Genomic DNA, 20,341 nt, shown 5'->3' with positions numbered 1-20,341 from the left:
GTTGTCTCTGCGGAGCTTCAAATGTGGCATAGAATAGCTGCTTGCTGGACAGGAAAATCAGATGGCCAATAAGTTTTTCAAACTTGCACTAGATACCTTTTCTGCCCAATGTGGTTATTCTTCAGTGCTTACCATAAGTCAGGTACTGCCTGGTCTGAGCTTAAACTTGGTAGCTGTTGAGTGGTTCTTGCAAATGATGACTACAGATGGAGACCCAGAGTCCTTTTAGTGGTGGTCCACATTGATTTATGTGTAAAATCTACTTAAGCTGAACTCTCAGTTTCCATTTAGCTTTATCTAGTTAACCTGAATGAGCTTTTGCTTTCAGTTAAACTGCAGGAAGACGCTTAGGCTTGTGTGGTGGGTTCTGCACTGCCCAGGAACTATTTGTAGTGATAATTGTTGCATGTGATTTATTTATTTTAGATTCCGAAGGCCTTCTTAAAACCAAGGAAAAGAATCAGAAGCTTTATACTCGAGCACAGCGGCATCAAGAGAAAAAGGAGAAGATTCAGAGGCACAACCGCAAACTGGGTGACCTGGTAGAAAAAAAAACCATCGACTTAAGGAGTCATTACGAGCGTCTGGCAAATCTTCGGCGATCTCATATATTAGAGCTCACCTCTGTCATTTTTCCAATCGAGGAAGTAAAGACTAGTGTGAGGTACGGTGAGTCTTTTGACTCTAGGAATAGATCAGGTTCCAAAGATCAAGTATTTTTCAAATATGTCAGCACCTCATTTATTGGGTTCATTCTAGGGTCATTGGCTTTCCTGGTAATGAAACTGAAGTCTTATCTGCTTCAGCAAACAGTACACGCTGCATGAAATTGGGGAGGGAGCCAAGGTGAAGGGCGGTGGCCCTCAAAAAAGTGGGGCACTTGCTTGTTGACTGATCTGAGCCTTTTCCTGGTAACTAGCCACCACGGTTAAGCATTGGATGCTAAGTTTAGTCTTAGGCTGTAGTGCACGGAGACCCTCTGGAATCACTGGATGGACAAGACAGTAGTTCCCCACCTGGATGTTCATTAGAGTCACCCAGGAATGTTTGAAAAATACAGGTTCCAGAGGATACAACTTCAGCCTCCCAGTCCATCTCCCATTACTTTTATTTATTTATTTTTAACCTTCCCCAGATGATGATGAGGTTTGAAAATTGCCACTGAGGAGTTTCATTTGCTTTCTCACTAACCATCAGGCTCTTCAAGTTGAGGATTTTCCTCTCCCTTTCAGTTGCCCTCACTTCCCAGCACCCTTCCCTGGACCGTCCGTGGACTGTTGCTAGTTAGGACTATTACTATTTTTTGCTCTACTTTACTGTATCCTTTTAGCTCTTGCAGAGTTAACTTCCTAAAAGCCTAAAGGTCTGGTTGTTGCTTCTGACTTGAAAACCTGCTCTCTGACTCTTACCAAGTAATTTTTCATTAGTAATAGTTGTTAAATATGAAAACAAAAAGGCAGATTCAAAATAGAGCAGAACAGAAAGTTCAGAAATAGACTCTAAAGTAGCCTTTTGGGTCTAGAATTTGGGTTGTCTAGAAACCTCGAGCACAGTGGCAGGGGTGCTTGGGTGGCTCAGTTAAGTGTCCGACTTCGGCTCAGGTCATGATGTCACATTTGTGAGTTTGAGTTGAATTATCTGTCTCCCTCTCTCTCTGCCTCCCTCCCCCCACCCCAACACGCATGTGTGGGCTCACTTGCTCGCTTGCTCTCTCAAACATTAAAAAAACAAATAAAAACAGGTGATCAGGTCTTTGGGGAGGAAAAAGCTGAAAAAACAGAAATGTTATGCTAGATTCTTTTTTTTTTTTTTTAAGTTTATTTTTTTAGTAATCTCTATGCCCAACATGGGTCTCAAACTCACAACCCCAGGATCAAGAGTCCTATGCTCTTCCGACTGAGCCAGCCAGGTGTCCCGATGCTAAATTAGATTCTGATAGGGGTGACTGGGTGGCTCAGTCAGTTGAGTGTCTGACTTTGGCTCAGGTCATGATCTCATGGTTTGTGGGTTTGAGCCCCTCATCAGGGTCTGTGCTGACAGCTCAGCCTGGATTCAGATTCTGTGTCTCCCTCTCTCTGCCTCTCCCCCACTCACACTCTGTCTCTCTCTCAAAAATAAAAAAAAGTTAGATTCTGGTAGGCGAAGATATCATTGTTAAAACACATTACAATAGGGGCGCCTGGGTGGCGCAGTCGGTTAAGCGTCCGACTTCAGCCAGGTCACGATCTCGCGGTCCGGGAGTTCGAGCCCCGAGTCAGGCTCTGGGCTGATGGCTCAGAGCCTGGAGTCTGTTTCCGATTCTGTGTCTCCCTTTCTCTCTGCCCCTCCCCCGTTCATGCTCTGTCTCTCTCTGTCCCAAAAATAAATAAACGTTGAAAAAAAATTTAAGGGGCGCCTGGGTGGCGCAGTCGGTTAAGCGTCCGACTTCAGCCAGGTCACGATCTCGCGGTCCGTGAGTTCGAGCCCCGCGTCGGGCTCTGGGCTGATGGCTCAGAGCCTGGAGCCTGTTTCCGATTCTGTGTCTCCCTCTCTCTCTGCCCCTCCCCCGTTCATGCTCTGTCTCTCTCTGTCCCAAAAATAAATAAACGTTGAAAAAAAAAAATTAAAAAAAAAAAAAAAACACATTACAATAAACAGAGACACTGTCTTTTTTTTTTTTTTTTTTTTATGTTTGTTTATTTTTGAGAGACAGAGTGTGAGCAGGCGAGGGGCAGACACAGAATCGAAGCAGGCTCCAGGCTCTGAGCTGTCAGCACAAAGACCGACACAGAGACACAAAGACACAAAGACCAACAGAGACACTGTCTTAAGACACTGTCTCAGATTTTAGGAGACTAAGAAGACGGACAATGGCATACAAAGTTGCAAAAGAGAAAACATGGAGAAAAACTTTCTCCTCTGTACCTGTGCTGCTTAAGTCTTGTGTAATAGTGTGTATTATTATATGCTATGACTTTTTTTAGGCGGATAGTTTTGAAATTATTCCTATAATAAGATCTCTTGTTCATTCACATTTCTCAAACTTCCTTAAGTGGAAGAAGGAAGTAGAGGTACAGCTTAGAACTGGCAGTGGTGCCCTCATGCCCAGTCTTCCCCGTGCCAGCCAGGAGGAGTTACTTTGCAGGTGCGCTGTGGCAGAAGGAGAAAGGATTGAGAGCCACTGGCTAAGAGAACAGAACCTAAACTTAGAGCAGTACGGAAGACTCTTCCCAGTCTGCCAGTTTCCCACCTACTTTTCTAGCACCATCTCCTGGCACTTCCCTCGTGAATCCTACACACAACCACACTGATCATCTCCCCTCCCCAGACACACTGTGTTCTTCTACCATGGTGCATCTGGGGCTGCTTGGATCTGTCATTCTGTTCTTCTCTTCAGGCCGGCCATTCTCAAAGGGTCGTCTGTGGACCTCTCAGGGCGTCCGTGCAGTCAGAAGTATTTTTATAATAGTAACACTGTTCCTTTTTCACTGTGTTGACATTTGCACTAGTGGCTCGGAAGCCATCGTGGGTAAAAACTCTGGTGCCTTAACAGATGTCTAGGCAGGGATAACCAGCTGTGTTACTAGTCATTGTATTCCACCATGTACTCGCAAGTTTTGAAAAAGTGTTTCCCATCAAGAATGTTCTTGATGAAGCAGTAGAAATTATTATTTTTATAAATTTTATTAAGTCTTGACCCTTTTGTACTCATCTTTTTAATAAACCACATGATGAAATGGGAAGTATGCAGAAGCTCTTTTGCTCCTTACTGAAGTGCCACGATTGGCTTAAGAAAAAACACTTGAGTGAGTTGCAAGTGGAACTAGTTGGTTTTTTCACGGGACCCTATTCTCACTTGACAGAACATATGCAAGATCTGGGTGTTCAAGAGATTTCCAGAAGTCCTGACCAGCAGCGCTGTGCTGTGCTGTGTGTTTCAGCCCGTCAGCGGACAGTGTCACTCTTCACTAATTTTCTTGTTTGGAAAAGTACAGATTTTTTTTTTTTTCCCTTAAAAATAGACTATGATAGGGGCACCTGGGTGGCTCAGTCGGTTGAGCGTCCGACTTCAGCTCAGGTCATGATCTCACGGTCTGTGGGTTCGAGCCCTGCGTCGAGCTCTGTGCAGGAGCTCAGAGCCTGGAGCCTGCTTCAGATTCTGTGTCTCCCTCTCTCTTTGCACCTACGTCATTTGTACTCTTATCTCTCTCAAAAAATAAATATTAAAAAATTTTTAAAAAAACACAAAAAATACTATGTTAACTTGTAATAGGCTTATTATTTCCAAATGAATTAATAATTTAAATCTTTTCTGATTTCTAATACAAGTAAATATCTGTAGTTTAACCCACATACACAAAAGCTCTTTGGGGTCCTCAAAAAATTGTAAGCATGCGAAGGGGTCTTGAGACCAAATCGTTTGAGGCCTTGATACTTGAGGCCCTGGCTTTGGGTGGCATCTTTGCCACCCTGCTGGGGGCTTCTGTGCTACAGCTGCTTTGAGCTTCATCTCTGATAGAATGACTTACCTCTGTATGTCCCACTTCGCTTCCTAGTGTGTGCATCTTCCATCGTTCTGTGTACGAGGCAAGTATCTTGCATGCTCTTTAAAACCTAGTCCCTTGAAATCTGTATGCATGTTCTGATTTTTAGAGATCCTGCAGATGTGTCCTCAGAGAGTGACAGTGCCATGACCTCCAGCACTGTGAGCAAGCTTGCCGAAGCCCGGAGGACAACTTACCTCTCCGGGAGATGGGTCTGTGATGATCACAACGGGGACACCAGCATTAGCATTACAGGGCCTTGGATTAGCCTTCCCAACAACGGGGACTACTCTGCCTACTACAATTGGGTAGAAGAGAAGAAAACCACACAGGGGCCTGGTGAGAAACAAAATAGTCTCTGAAAACTTTTATAAGTATATGTATTTTTTTAATTGAGCTAGAATTGACCTAACAAGATTAACAGTTTTAAAGTGTAAAAAAGTCAGGGACATTAGTACGTTCACAGTATTGTGCAGTTACCACCTCTGTTTAGTTCCAGAGCACTTTTATCACCCCAAACGGAAACTCCGGGGCATGAAACTGTCTCCCCCATCCCCTCTCTTCCCAGCCCTTGGCAACCCCTACAGATGATCCTAACTTACAGTGGTTCACCTTAGGATTTTTTGATGTTATGGTGGTATAAAAGCCATACACATTCAGTAGAAACCACGCTTTGAATTTTGATCTTTTCCTGGGCTAGCGAGATGTGGTGCATACCCTCCCGTGATGCTGGGCACTGGTGGCCATAGCTTCCAGGCAGCCACGCAGTCACGAGGGTCAACAGCTGGTAGACGCACTGATGACTGTTTGGTGTTTCCCTTTCTGTATGGTATTCATTACGTAGCATGAGATAGTCAGCACTTTATTATAAACAGGCTTTGTGGTAGATGATTTTGCCGAGCTGTAGGCTAATGGAAGTGTTCTGGACCTATGTAAGGCAGGCCAGGCTAAGTTATGGGTGTATCAAGGCACAGCCCCATCATAAGTCAAGGAAGATCTGTAGTTTTGTTTTCTGTCTCTATAGATGTGTCTGTTTTGAATATTTCGTAAAAATAGGCTCATATATGTGTGGCCTTTTGTGTCTCGATTTTTTTACATAGCATGATGTTTTCAAGGTTCATCCATATTGTAGCATGTATTAGCATTTCATTCTTTTTATAACTGAATAGTATTCTATTGTATGTAATGTGGCTATACCACGTTTTATATCCAGTCAGTGGATGGATTGAAATATTTTTTAGATATTTCACCTTTTAGGGGACGATATTGCTCTATTTATATAGAAGACTTCACTAGTTAGTATATTTAGTGTGTTGTGAATCCCGTTTTTAGAGTTTCTTTGTAAAGAACTTGTTTTTAGCAGGCCTACATGGAGATAGAAATACCCTAATAGAAAAACCCTTAAAAACCCCTATAGGTTTCTTTGGTGGAAAGAAGATTGTTCATTTAGTCATTTAGCAAATGTATAGTGAGTATGTGCTTTCTGTCACGCACAGTGCTGGGTGCTGGTGACACAAAGGCGATGTCACCAAGACGGGTGTAGCCCTTTGCCTTTCTGTGGGTAGAAGGACAGGAAGCAAGCACTGATCAAAGGCATCTTACTGAGTGTGTGTCCTGGACAGATCCAGCACCATTTGTGGGGTGGGGCTACACAGGAAGGGACTGCTTTTCCATAGGGCAGTCAGGGGAGGGCAGTCAGGGGAGGCCTCTCCGAGAAGGTGACACGTAAGTTGAGCATTAACTGACTGCTTTGATAAATAATACCTCCTCAGGTCCAAGCAGTTCAGACTTTAATTTCATTTATGTTGTGCCTGCTTAGGCCCATATGCTTAGGTTACATTCTACTCAGCACAAAACCATAAATGATGAAACATTAATGTCTGGCCATGAACCTTTTGTAAGTAAGGATCAAAACATAACCATCAACAGCATAATGATTAAATTACAAATCATGAAACCTAGGTTCATTGGTATTTTTTGTTGAAATTAAAGTTGTTTGTGTATGGTTGTTTTTCTACTCAGACATGGAGCACAGTAACCCCGCTTACACGATCAGCGCTGCGTTGTGCTATGCGACTCAGCTGGTCAACATTTTGTCTCATATACTTGACATAAATCTTCCCAAAAAGCTGTGCAACAGGCAAGTAATTAAAGGTGGCGACGTCATCCTTATCTTAGATCTCTTGTGTTCCTGTTGTCTTCTTATTCTAACTAAACCAAAAACAGGAATTTAAGTATTACTAACTGTGAAAAACTGAGATTAATTTCAAAAGCCTAACGTGCAAGTTTACTTCAGTATCTTACAATTGCACATGAACTCTTTAAAAAGACCACAGAGAATTCTCCCACTTAGAAAAATAATTGAAAGAAAACCCAGGATATCCAGAGGGTATGCTCATGTGGAAGAACTGGGTAAATTGTGACACTTAGGTATTTTTTTTCAACTTTGTAAAAGAAAAAAATATGGTTTAAAATTAAAAAAAAAAAAAAAAGTTAGAGGTGCCTGGCTGGCTCAGTCAAAGGAGCATGTGATTCTTGATCTCAGGGTTGTGAGTTCGAGCCCCATGTTGGGTGTAGAGACAACTTAAAAATAAAATCTTAAAAAAAACAAATGTAACGGTTTACAATCTACTCAGTTCCTACTATGACCTTCCTACCCCTGTCCAGTTATCCTTACATTTCAAACCAATGTAAGTCTGTATTACCATCTCTCTCCTCTTTTAAACAAAAGGTATTATACTATACTAAGGTGTTTTGCACCTTGCTTTTTGAGTGTTTAATAAATATTTGAGCCTTGTTCTGGGCACTTAGCGGGTACAGTGGTGATGAAAACAGAATCCCTGCCCAAGTGGCACTTTATTCTAACAGAGGGATGAATGATAAATAAGGGGTGTGTGTGTCAGATGGTAATAAATACTGTGGAGCACGTTCAAGCAGGGTGAAAGAGTGGGAGTGGGGAGGAAGGGAAATGCTTGTGCGTGAGCGGGCAGGTGTGTGATCACCTGTGACCCTGAGGGAGGAGGGGAGCAAGCCATGGGGGTCCCCGAGGGAGAGGCTGCGGGCGAAGAGAAAGCCCTGCGGAGAGCGAAGGTGGAGGTGCACATCTGGTGGGCCTCGGAGGGCCGTTGTGAGCCTTCGGCTGTCCTTCTGCATGGAGTAGACAGCAGAGGCTTCTCCATGTAAATGTGCCAGGATCTTACCAGTCCCCTATTTATACTTCATGGAATAATCTTGTACATTTGTCATTTCATTACTGTTCAGAAATTTTTCAGAAGCAGAATTGCTTGGTTAGAGGGTGTATGCATTTGTAATTTTTATAGATGGCGGTGAAATTGCTCATGAGGGCAGTAGTTCATTTTTAGAAAGTTTCTGGTTAGTATAGCTTATAAAAAGGCAAAGGAAATTCAGTTTTGTACTGAACTGTGGGGTAAAATATACTCCTCAAAATAGATATTTTAACAGAATTTCCTCAAAAAAAAAAAAACTTTATGAATTGTGTTTGTTTTCCAGTGAATTTTGTGGGGAAAATCTCAGCAGACAGAAATTTACTCGAGCAGTGAAGAAACTGAATGCAAATATTCTTTATCTCTGCTTTTCTCAGGTATGGAAATACACTGTGAGCTAATTTTTAATTTGATACATGGTTGAAAATATTAATCAATTTTTTGCTTTTTCTAGCATGTAAATTTAGATCAGTTACAACCACTGCATACTCTCAGGAATCTCATGTACCTGGTTAGTCCGAACTCTGAACACCTGGGCAGGTAAGAAGGGTGTTTGCTTTTTTCTAAATGGTGGTGTTGTGAATACTTCTTCTTTTTTTTATGAAATTTATTGACAAATTGGTTTCCATACAACACCCAGTGCTCATCCCAAAAGGTGCCCTCCTCAATACCCATCACCCACCCTCTCCTCCCTCCCACCCCCCATCAACCCTCAGTTTGTTCTCAGTTTTTAACAGTCTCTTATGCTTTGGCTCTCTCCCATTCTAACCTCTTTTTTTTTTTTTTTCCTTCCCCTCCCCCATGGGTTCCTGTTAAGTTTCTCAGGATCCACATAAGAGTGAAACCATATGGTATCTGTCTTTCTCTGTATGGCTTATTTCACTTAGCATCACACTCTCCAGTTCCATCCACGTTGCTACAAAAGGCCATATTTCATTTTTTCTCATTGCCACGTAATATTCCATTGTGTATATAAACCACAATTTCTTTATCCATTCATCAGTTGATGGACATTTAGGCTCTTTCCATAATTTGGCTATTGTTGAGAGTGCTGCTATGAACATTGGGGTACAAGTGGCCCTATGCATCAGTACTCCTGTATCCCTTGGATAAATTCCTAGCAGTGTTATTGCTGGGTCATAGGGTAGGTCTATTTTTAATTTTCTGAGGAACCTCCACACTGCTTTCCAGAGCGGCTGCACCAATTTGCATTCCCACCAACAGTGCAAGAGGGTTCCCGTTTCTCCACATCCTCTCCAGCATCTATAGTCTCCTGATTTGTTCATTTTGGCCACTCTGACTGGCGTGAGGTGATACCTGAGTGTGGTTTTGATTTGTATTTCCCTGATAAGGAGCGGCGCTGAACATCTTTTCATGTGCCTGTTGGCCATCCGGATGTCTTCTTTAGAGAAGTGTCTATTCATGTTTTCTGCCCATTTCTTCACTGGGTTATTTGTTTTTCGGGTGTGGAGTTTGGTGAGCTCTTTATAGATTTTGGATACTAGCCCTTTGTCCGATATGTCATTTGCGAATATCTTTTCCCATTCCGTTGGTTGCCTTTTAGTTTTGTTGGTTGTTTCCTTTGCTGTGCAGCTTTTTATCTTCATAAGGTCCCAGTAATTCACTTTTGCTTTTAATTCCCTTGCCTTTGGGGATGTGTCGAGTAAGAGATTGCTACGGCTGAGGTCAGAGAGGTCTTTTCCTGCTTTCTCCTCTAAGGTTTTGATGGTTTCCTGTCTCACATTTAGGTCCTTTATCCATTTTGAGTTTATTTTTGTGAATGGTGTGAGAAAGTGGTCTAGTTTCAACCTTCTGCATGTTGCTGTCCAGTTCTCCCAGCACCATTTGTTAAAGAGGCTGTCTTTTTTCCATTGGATGTTCTTTCCTGCTTTGTCAAAGATGAGTTGGCCATACATTTGTGGGTCTAGTTCTGGAGTTTCTATTCTATTCCATTGGTCTATGTGTCTGTTTTGGTGCCAATACCATGCTGTCTTGATGATGACAGCTTTGTAGTAGAGGCTAAAGTCTGGGATTGTGATGCCTCCTGCTTTGGTCTTCTTCTTCAAAATTCCTTTGGCTATTCGGGGCCTTTTGTGGTTCCATATGAATTTTAGGATTGCTTGTTCTAGTTTCGAGAAGAATGCTGGTGCAATTTTGATTGGGATTGCATTGAATGTGTAGATAGCTTTGGGTAGTATTGACATTTTGACAATATTTATTTTTCCAATCCATGAGCAGGGAATGTCTTTCCATTTCTTTAAATCTTCTTCAATTTCCTTCAGAAGCTTTCTATAGTTTTCAGCATACAGATCCTTTACATCTTTGGTTAGATTTATTCCTAGGTATTTTATGCTTCTTGGTGCAATTGCGAATGGGATCAGTTTCTTTATTTGTCTTTCTGTTGCTTCATTGTTAGTGTATAAGAATGCAACTGATTTCTGTACATTGATTTTGTATCCTGCAACTTTGCTGAATTCCTGTATCAGTTCTAGCAGACTTTTGGTGGAGTCTATCGGATTTTCCATGTATAATATCATGTCATCTGCAAAAAGCGAAAGCTTGACTTCATCTTTGCCAATTTTGATGCCTTTGATTTCCTTTTGTTGTCTGATTGCTGATGCTAGAACTTCCAGCACTATGTTAAACAGCAGCGGTGAGAGTGGGCATCCTTGTCGGTGTTGTGAATACTTCTAAGGAGAGTTGTATGTGTCAGCAGAGTACAGGGGCCTGTCCCCCACCCCCAGAGTCTCCAAAAAGGATAAAAATAATCCAGTCCCGCACAGGAGAAAACCAGAGGCTAATCCTGTTTGCGTCTTTATGGTCCTTAAAAAATCATTTCTCAGAAAATTAATATCCAACATTTTTAACACCTAAAACAAAAGGGAAGAACCCAACTGTTTCTGGAGCGGGGCCTCCTGGTGCTGTCCTTGAAGACCAAAAGCCCTTTCTTTGAATCTACGTCAGTTTCTTCCCAGCCCCGTGGAGGGGTCTACCCCATTTCCTGTGCATTTGCTTTCATGCCCGCTCGCTCCTCCCACCATTCTTCCCAATTTTCTTTTTCTTGATCTGGCCACCATTTGTTGGATGTAAAACTTGTTAGAAGTTTATGGAGTGAAGTAGTTTAAAATCTATTAGCTTAAAAACAGGTGTCAGTAACAATAAACACCAACCAGGACTAGTCAGTGGGCTCTTTCTAGTCTCTCAGCCCATAAAAGCAGGACACAGATGAGGCTTTTCTTTGGTGTCATCCAAGCGGCCCTCTCTGAGCACTTCTTCCCTTGCTCTTGATGGTCTCCACGTTTCTGCAGATCTGACTTGGTTAAGGTATTGGCACTTTTGAAAGAGAACAAAGAAAAACAGAAGGTGGGAAAGTTATTTTGGGGAGGCCCTTTCCCATGTTCATTTGCTTTGACACTGGAACCAAGGCTCAAGGGGTACCCGCTCCACTGGCCAGGATGTCTGGCTTCCTCCATGTTGCACTGAACTTTTGTGGTGATCTGCCCTTAACCACTGGCTTGTGTATCTCCCCCCACCTAAAACAGTAACTTTCCTAAGACATAGAACTCTTTGGAAAAAGCTATGTACTCTCTCCAGGAAATAGCACACACACCAGAATTTTGTGCCGTTTTATAGGGGAGTTCATGCCCCTCACCTTACGTTCCATCTATTGGTTCACGAGCCACACAAACCTGTTAGAAATCCTCTCCAGTTTTATTGGCTGATTTCTGTGAGTTTGCTTGCCATTCTCTCTACCTTATTTGTAAAGGGTTCAACATTAGGATATTGATCCTTTATAATAAGAACAAATATTTATTGAGCCAATATTTATTGACACTGGGCCAACTGCCTGACATGCCTTAAATCACAAGTGGGATTATTACTCCTATTTTACAGAGCGGGTGGAAACTGAAGCTTAGCACGGTCAAGTGATTCATGCCCATGGTCACAGAGGCATGAAAGTAGTGGAGCCAGGGTCCCAGCACCCATCTGACTCCAGAAAGTAGTAGACACTCCTGCTTTTTAACCAGTATATACTACTACATCACATTAACGGATTAAAGAAGAAAAAACATGTGAGGTCAGCTTGATAGATGCCACAAAAGCAGTGAATAAAATTCAGTTCCTATTAATAGTTAAAACTACTTGCAAATTAAAAATGAATTATAAACAAATATCTATAGATATCTACCATAAACCTACAGAAAAGGCTATGATGACATTTTACTTATATAGATGTTTGATAAAAGAATTCCTCTCCAGTCGGGAATAAACAAGGATGCCTGTTATCACTGCTATGTTAACGTTGCTCTGGGGGCCTAGGTGAGGCAAAACATTTTTACAGAGAAGTAAGCTATGTTTATATTGGAAAGAAACTAAATTGACATTATTGTAGAGGATATGATTACTGAACTGGACACTTAGGAGAACTAAAACTATTAGAAATGATACTTCAGAATGGTGACCGGATTCAAGGCCACCATACAAAGAGCTGCTGCTTTCTTATACGCCAGCAACTAGTCAGAGGATACAATGAAAAAATGAAAAACAAGATTCCTTTTATTGTAGCAACAAAAACTATGTATAGGAATAACCTTTACAAAATATATGCAAACCTATATGAAGGGAATATGAAACTTAAAATTATGCAACACACATTTCTTGAATGTTTGCCAGGCACTGTATGAGGTGTGGGACTGAATGAAAGAATGCCTGAGGCAGTGAAGACCCTTAGGATTGTCTAGAAATAGGAAGGCTGAGTATTATAAAAATGCTACTTCTCCCCAAAAGGAAACCTGATCAGAATTTCAACAGATGTTTATTGGAACTTTGACAGGCTAATTCTGAAGTTGAACTAGAAGCACAGTCTGCAAGGAAATTGTGAAAAAGAATAGTAAAGGATGAGCTTGGCCCCTTTTAACGCAGCATATAAAGGTAATGAAAACAAGGTGCTGTTAGCATGCAAGTAGGTGGAGCGTGAGACGAGAATAGAGTCCAGAAGCAAACCCTGTATATGCAGAGAATAGGTGATAGGGGTAGCGTGCTGCGTCAGATAATAATAGCTCAACAATGGTGAGCTTAGTTGGGTATTCATACAGGGAGAAAGTCGAATTCATACCACATTCCACCCAGATGAAACAAAGACCTTATTTTATTTTAAAAAAACAAAAACAAAAAACCTAGAAAATAACTAGGAGAAAAGACAGTGTTTTATAATCACAGGGTGGGGAGGGAATTCCCACACAAGCCACAAAGTCCAAAAGCCATGAAGGAAGGAAAAGAATTACATATTTTACTATGTCAAACCTCTAAATGCCTCTGGTAGAATACCAGATACCATACACAAAGCCAAAAAGACAAGCAACAGATACCCTTTGGAATCTATATAGCAGACAAGGGATTCAAATCTAGACTACTTGAAGAAATCTTTCAAAAAAACCCCTTCAAATCTGTAAAAGAAAGGCAAACCTAATAAAAAGTAGACAATGGATTGATATAGGCAGTTCACACACAAAAAATGCAACTGGTCCATATTCAAATGAAAAAAATCTTCAGCCTCATCAACTGAGAATAAAGAAGTGTAATTCAAAACAGCTTTCCAGTTTTCACCCATCAGTTTGGAAAAATGGAAAGGACTGATGCTACTCAGTATTGGTGGTGGTTCAGAAAAACAGGCACTCTTCTACTGGGGGCAGATTTCTTTGGAGGGTCTGAAGCTTTCTGTGGACTCACCCTTGAGTCAGTGCTCCAGTTAGCACCAGGGGGCTCTGTCTGACGGAAGTCTGTGTACACAGCCAGGCTCATGACATTCGAGTCTGTGGTCTTTGAGCCAGGAGGAACTAGAGCTTCAAAAGTCCTCTTTCACACCTGCCTCAGCCACAATCAAGGCTTTGGAGAGATTGTTACTGGAACTTGGGTGGGATTTTCTGTTTCCATTGAGATCAACTGAACTGAGGATCCCATCCAGAATCCAACATAAACTTTTTTTTTTTTTTTAAATACAAACTTGCAAATATATTCAAAATTGCAAAAAATAATAGTAGTACAAAGACATATACCCTTTACCCAGACTCACCTTTGTTACTGTTCTACCCTGCTTGCTTTATCATTTGTGCGATCTCTCTAAAAATACACACACTTTTTTTTTTTTCCTGAACGCTATGAGGATAGGTTATGTATACCTCATGGCTCTTGACTCCTAAATACTTCTTCATATATCTCCTAAAAATAGGGATATTTTCCTGCTTGACCATAGTACAGTTACCAACATTAGCAAATTTCACATTGATAGAATATTTTAATCTACCGCCCATCTGCCCATTTTGTCTGTGGACTAGATTAATGTCCTTTATTGTACTGTCCCCTCTAGTACAGGATCCAGTCTAGAGTCTGGTGTTGGACTTAGTTGCTGTGTTTCTTTAACCTTCTTTAAATCTGGAACGTGCTCATAGCCTACTTTGTCTTTTACAACATTAACATTTTTCCCTTTGTTTTAATAGAACTTTGGTTCTGAATTTGATGTTTTCCTGTATTGAGACTCTAGGAATTCTGTGCATTCTAGGCTGGAACACTGCCTGGGCAGGAGTGTTTCCTGGACACTCTGGAGGCCACAGTGGCCTCCTGTTCCCTCATTGGTGATGTTAATTTGATCACCCACTCAGGATGCTTTTTACCTTCTCCACTGCAGAATTCCTGTATTTGTCTTTTCTTGCAGCTGAGTAGTCCGTGGAGAGACAGACCATGCAGTTACCCTGCTCATTAGAATTTTCCCCAGGATTTAATATCTATTGATTTTTCTTATCTCATTCAATCTTTATCATGATGGCGCTTACCTTAACACATCATTATCGTCCAAAGTGCACAGAGTTTATTCTTGAAGTTATATATTCTGTCAGGTAATATTTTTGAAATAAGATAGTTTGCAAAAGAGACTTTAAAAAAACCAAAAAGATCATTTTGTTGCCTTAATTGGTAAGAATAATTCCCTCCAGCATCATGAAAAAATTAGTAATCTTTATTCTCCAAAGACATTAAGCATAAGAGACTTAATTCTTTTGCTAATTTTGTGTAACGTGTGTGGCTCAGGGTATGCTGGGCAACAAAAATTGTTCCAACTGGCCGCTTTGGGAATCATTGACTGCTTTTTCAGTTGAAGTACTTAAATGAGCACCCATCCATGCCAAGTAGACTCTGCCCTGTGAGATTCCAAGCAGAGAAGTACCCAAGTGGTTTCCAGGGGAGCTCTGCCTGGAAGAAGTATCACTCCCCCCCCCCCCACACACACACCTCCCCTTGTATCACTTCTGCCTGTCCCCTGGGAAAACCCTTTAGGAGGGGGGTCTGGGGACCGTGGCAGTCTCCCACCAGTTGGATAAGGTGGCATCGAAGAGGGACAGAAAGCAGGCTGTGTCTCTGAGCTAGCAGAAAGGAAGGCTTGAAATGGCGCCCGGTGCTGAGGCCCCTGGACTACAGAGCTCAACAGGACAGAATGAGAGAGCTCTGTGTTTAGGAAAGGGGGTAACCCAGCTAAGATACTTAAGTTGTGAACAGTTTTAGTAGGCAGCCACCATGAGAAGAGAGAGGTGGCTCTCTGGCAAGCTGAGGCCGGTGGGACTGACTGGAGGCAGACGCTGGCGAGGAGGAGGCAGTAGTGAAGTAAGGACCTGAGCTGGAGGGACATGGTAAGGATTGGAAGGGGACTTATTTGGTGATATGAGGGAGGAGGCCCGCCTGGCTTGTTTTGAGACTGGTCAACTGGCTCAGATACCTGAGATGAACCTGGGAGCCCTTGGATGGAGAGCTCTAGCAGGCCGTGAGGCTAGGAGGAGAGGTATCAAAAAAAACAAAGAAAACGAAAGGTAAGGAGAATCTTTTAAGGAAACAGGAAAGGGATACTCTGCTAAGATGCTGGTTTCAGTAGTTGTTGATTTGAGAATCAAGCTGCAGGGGAGGTAGAAGGGTTGTGAGGAGAGTCTCCCAGTTCCTGCTGCCTTCACCCCTTGCAAAATTACCCTTCTCCTGGTAAACTTGGGAGCCCCTGGTCTGAGGGGCTTTTTGAAATGTAAATTGCTCCCAGGACCAAAGGGAAACCCTGTGGTGCATCTTTCAACTTAGTATTTGTATAAAGCCCTAAAAAACAGTGCCTGGAACAGAAATGTTAGCTGTTACTCTTGCTGTGTTTCAGCTGGGAAGCAGGGTTGTCTTGGAGGAGCAAAGGCTACCTGACCCTGGAGCAAGTGATTTGGAAGGTGCGGGTGTAGTGAGGTGCACTGGAGGCCAGCGCTGCGCTTTTTCACAAAGGCTGTAAAGAATTTTGGGCCATAGGCCAAAATGGCAGGCCGTACTCTAGGGTATTTCTCATTTCTGTTATTTTTGCTAGCCCCTGTCATTTTCCCCAACATAAATATCACTGAAACTGGTAAATGAACTGAGGCATGTGTCCTTATCTTGGGGGTGGAGAGAGAGGCCGCTGGAGGGACTTGGCCCCACCCCGTGGATGGCCGCATGGAAGAGAAGTGGGTGGGTGACTGTGCCACCCCCCCCCAGCCAAAGAAGGAAATGGCTCTTCTGAGGCAGGAGCTGACCGACACTTGAAAGGGGCAGGGGAAAGCAGCAGCAGAGCTGGGTGGGGTTTGCTGACACAGTTCCACCGTGGTGCTGAGGAGCTGTCAGAGGGTGAGTCCTGAGAAGGTTATTAGATGTGGAGATGACGACATCATTAGGGACCTCTGGGGAATAGTTTTCTCCTAAAATATAGTGCAGAAGTAGGCACTATTCCAGATGAATACAATCTAAATAGTTCTCTCTCATTCTGTTATAAATGTGTCCCTTGAAAATTATGGGATATCTTAAAATGTGTTCAGGAGCCTGCTGATGACACCCATCCAAGGGAGCATTGCTAACATGCATACAGCCGTACCATTTAGTTCTTTTGAGTCATAGGAACACAGTAATTGGAGGCTTCCATAAGGCAGAGAACATCTGTATGGTTTTTTCCTTTACGTTTATTTCTTGTTCCACCAACTAATATACCAGAGTATATATCAAGTGACTGTTTTTGTCAGAATTGTCTCATTAAAATGCATAGATGATACAGTAGTATAAAACAGGGAATTGTACTTTGGACCAGCATGGTTAGTCTCAGTGGTTGGGTTTTTCCCATCGAGGATCTTCACAAATCAAGTAGGTAGAGTTGAGGAAAAGTGTGGTATTGTGGTTTTGTTCATTACTTGGATGGCAGTTATTTAGGTAAAGAAAAACTCAATTATAGACCAACAGTGAGCACAGTGCAGACTTGGGAAACAGGTGGAGTGGTGGTTCTGGACCTCCTATCCTGTCAGGCCTCATGTCATGTGTTGTCACAATGCTGGTTGTCTTTTTTTTTTTTTTTTTTTTTTTTTTTTTGACGTTTAGTTTTGAGACAGAGCGCCAGTGGGAGAGGGGCAGAGAGGGAGAGAATCCCAAGCAGGCTCCATGGTCCATGCAGAGCCCGACTTGGGGCTTGATCCCACAAACTGTGAGATCATGACCCGAGCCGAAATCCAGAGTTTGGACACTTACCGGCCAAACCACCCAGGCGCCCCAACAATGCTGGTTGTCTTAAAGACTCCTTCACTGTGTGTGCACAGGTCGGGACCCTTTGAAGTGCGAGCGGACCTGGAGGAGTCCATGGAGTTTGTGGACCCCGGCGTTGCTGGGGAGTCAGATGAGAGTGGCGACGAACGCGTCAGTGATGAGGAAACCGACCTGGGCACAGACTGGGAGAACTTGCCGAGTCCCCGGTTTTGCGATATCCCTTCCCAGCCTGTGGAAGGCTCCCAGAGCCAGAGCAGCCAGGTGTCCCCGCCCATCGCGAGCAGCAGTGCCGGTGGGATGATCTCCTCCGCCGCAGCCTCAGTGACCTCCTGGTTTAAGGCTTACACTGGACACCGCTAACGCACCCGGACCAAAACATGCCAGGTTTGCATCAAGATAGTTGTTCTTCCACTATGTTCTAGTAAAGTTTATGTATTCAGTTAAAATAGTGCCTGGAACAGAAAGAGGTTAAACCATTGTGTTTTGGGTAAAGCAGGGAGACAAGCATTTCTGTTTATCAGATGGCCGATGGGAGTGACCCACATGCTTATAGTAGAACAGCAGGGTCAGAGGTCCTTCTGCCCAGACCAGTGTTGGTGGAAGAAAGACCAGTGTGTGTGTTCTGTTGAAGCAGAAAATTCACTTGGGCTCCCTTCAGTCACAGGCCACAGGACCCACGGATGCAGGTTGACACATTGGTCCTTGTGATGCGGAGACTATTCCTGAACACTTCACATTTTAGAGGCAGAATCACAAGGAAGTGATTCTTGATGATCAGGACTTGCAAGATACAAACTGTTTCATATGCGTTTGTTCTTATGCCATCATTTTTTTGTACAGAGAACCAGCAGGCAATTTGAAATACTTGATTTCTTTAGGATTTGGTCATGTTTGGTTTTTAGGTCAAGGATTTTCGTTTGTTTGGAAGTGGGGGGTGGTGTTTTGGGGGAGGGGAGGGGTAGTTTGAAAATTATCTCATTCATGCTGCTGCTGTCGTAGCTTGTCAGACATTCCTGTTTTTCTTTATCCCCACACACCAAAGAAATGAAGGTCTTTTTTATTTTTGGACCTACATCCATGAACAGAAGAATTCCCAGCTGCAGTGATGGCCTGGAGATTTAAAAACTATTTTCTTACATTCTGAAGGGAATTAAGTTCATTCTCAGATTATTGAATTCCTACCATCTACACTATGTGCATTTTGAAACTGAACTTTTCTTCTGAGTGAAAAATAAGTTATTAAGGTTGTTCCCTTATGTAAGTGAAATGCCTGCCTGGGCACAGGTTAAAAGCCACTTAATTAAATGGCCTCTGGTCATTCTTCTGGTGTCCCAATTTCTTTCTAAGGGATTCAGTAGGTGGCAGGTTTTCCAAGAGAAAACCATCCTGCTTGTTTTCTTAGAGGTCTTTGTTGCTCTAGGGACACTGTCTTCACTCAGAAATGCAGAGCAAATCGCTATAGCTGATACTATTCTCTATCGTGGGGAAGGCTCTGACAGAATTTTTCCTCACCAGGAGATCATTTTCAGCTAATGTGTCTGTCTTGTCATTCTCTTAGTGACAATCTTATAAGAAAATTGTAGAGGCATTATGTACAAATATGTAAGTAGTTTTTTATTTTTAATAATTGCAAAAAAAATCCTATGTAACAACTACAAAAAGAAATCCTATGAAAAATTCCTAACAGGCATTATTACCATATCTTGTTAGTGTGATTAGCATGACAGTACCTCAGATAAATCATTCAGAGATTTGCCCTAGCTTCTTTTCTTCTTGTAATTATCATAGTTGATACTTTGCCTCCAAATCCGAGGTGCTATATAGCTTTTGCTGTTGGTATATTTAGTGTTTGGTAGAGTTGCAGAAGAAGGGTGTTTATTTCTATCCAGGAGTCACAGGTTCCCAGACTCTCTGGATTTTCCACTTAGGGAGGAAACGTGTGGGTTCTCAATAGCAGGTGTCTGTTTTAAGTGCTCAGCTTCATGATTGCTGAGCTGGCATTGTACCACGCAGGTCTGAAATTCAGAGAACGGGTACGGCAGACTTGAACAAATACCAAATGAACTTAAAATCCCATGAAATGAGGGTTGTCTAGGCATTTCAGACCCTCAAAAAGAAGAGCTTAGTCTCCAGTTTTGGAAGACGCATTTGGGGCTTGGGGATAGAGACGGGACTGCAGCTAAAAGATGCACAGTCATGGTTTTGCTCAAGCCTCTTACAAAACTATGAATGGGAGATTGAGCTAAAGAATAGAATCCAGAGGTCAGAACTCATATCTAGAGTAATTCAACAGAATTTACAAGAATATGGGAAATTAGGGATTGGTAGGGTATATTTTGTTGTTTATATCAACTAGAGGCACTTTATTTAGGGTTAAATGATCAAACCCTTTAGTGGTTTCGAACACCAACATACTGGCTTACACTGCTGAGATATTTTGGTTTTCATTATTTTGCACTGGATCCACCCTGTAAATATTCTTAAATATACATTTCAACCACTGTTTTTTCCTACTCTCTTTGCTGCTCATTAAAATCTTACATGTAGGTGCCAGAACCATATGTAAACAGCTTTTTAAAAATTGAAGCTGGTATTTTTTTTTTTAAACAAAAGCCATAGAACTTGGTCATGTTTTCCATATAAAATGATTTGTCAAAACAAGGTAATACTAATAAAAACCTACAGGCACCAAATAGGCTGCTTAAAACGGTCTGTTACTTTTTTCTTTTGTAATGGAATATAACTAAGAGAAGTTTTGCACATCTTTAAGTTAAGGGGAAAAACAGTGTGTCAACATTGGGTGTTGTTGGACAGGATTCATTTAAGGATTCGTGTTTCGATAATTTGGTAAAGAGCATTCAGGAGCATGCTGTTTTTAAAAGAACTACAGTGTCTGAGAATCTCCTTGTGGTGTCATGTTGCAGGAATTTCCCATTACTCTGTGACTTCCAAACCAGTTTGAGTCATAACAAATGTTTTCTAAACTTTTATTGTATTATTGCAATAAATCTTTTAACAGTA

The 20,341-nt window shown here is 42.1% G+C and overlaps 1 protein-coding gene across 1 annotated transcript in view; it reads left to right on the top strand.

Moving 5' to 3' along the window:
- Positions 1–20,341, top strand: part of ATG14 (autophagy related 14) — a 41,879-nt gene extending 21,538 nt beyond the window's left edge. The window contains exons 5-10 of the mRNA XM_043556224.1: positions 427–664; positions 4,633–4,862; positions 6,546–6,663; positions 8,034–8,124; positions 8,202–8,287; positions 17,374–20,341. Of these exons, the coding sequence (XP_043412159.1) occupies positions 427–664; positions 4,633–4,862; positions 6,546–6,663; positions 8,034–8,124; positions 8,202–8,287; positions 17,374–17,680 (1,070 nt within the window). The 3' untranslated portion in view covers positions 17,681–20,341. The remainder of the gene's footprint in view (positions 1–426; positions 665–4,632; positions 4,863–6,545; positions 6,664–8,033; positions 8,125–8,201; positions 8,288–17,373) is intronic.

Source organism: Prionailurus bengalensis, chromosome B3 (assembly GCF_016509475.1).
Source record: "Prionailurus bengalensis isolate Pbe53 chromosome B3, Fcat_Pben_1.1_paternal_pri, whole genome shotgun sequence".
Taxonomy (NCBI): Eukaryota; Metazoa; Chordata; class Mammalia; order Carnivora; family Felidae; genus Prionailurus; species Prionailurus bengalensis.
Note: the sequence above shows the minus strand (reverse complement) of the source record. Positions and strands in the feature narration are given on the sequence as shown.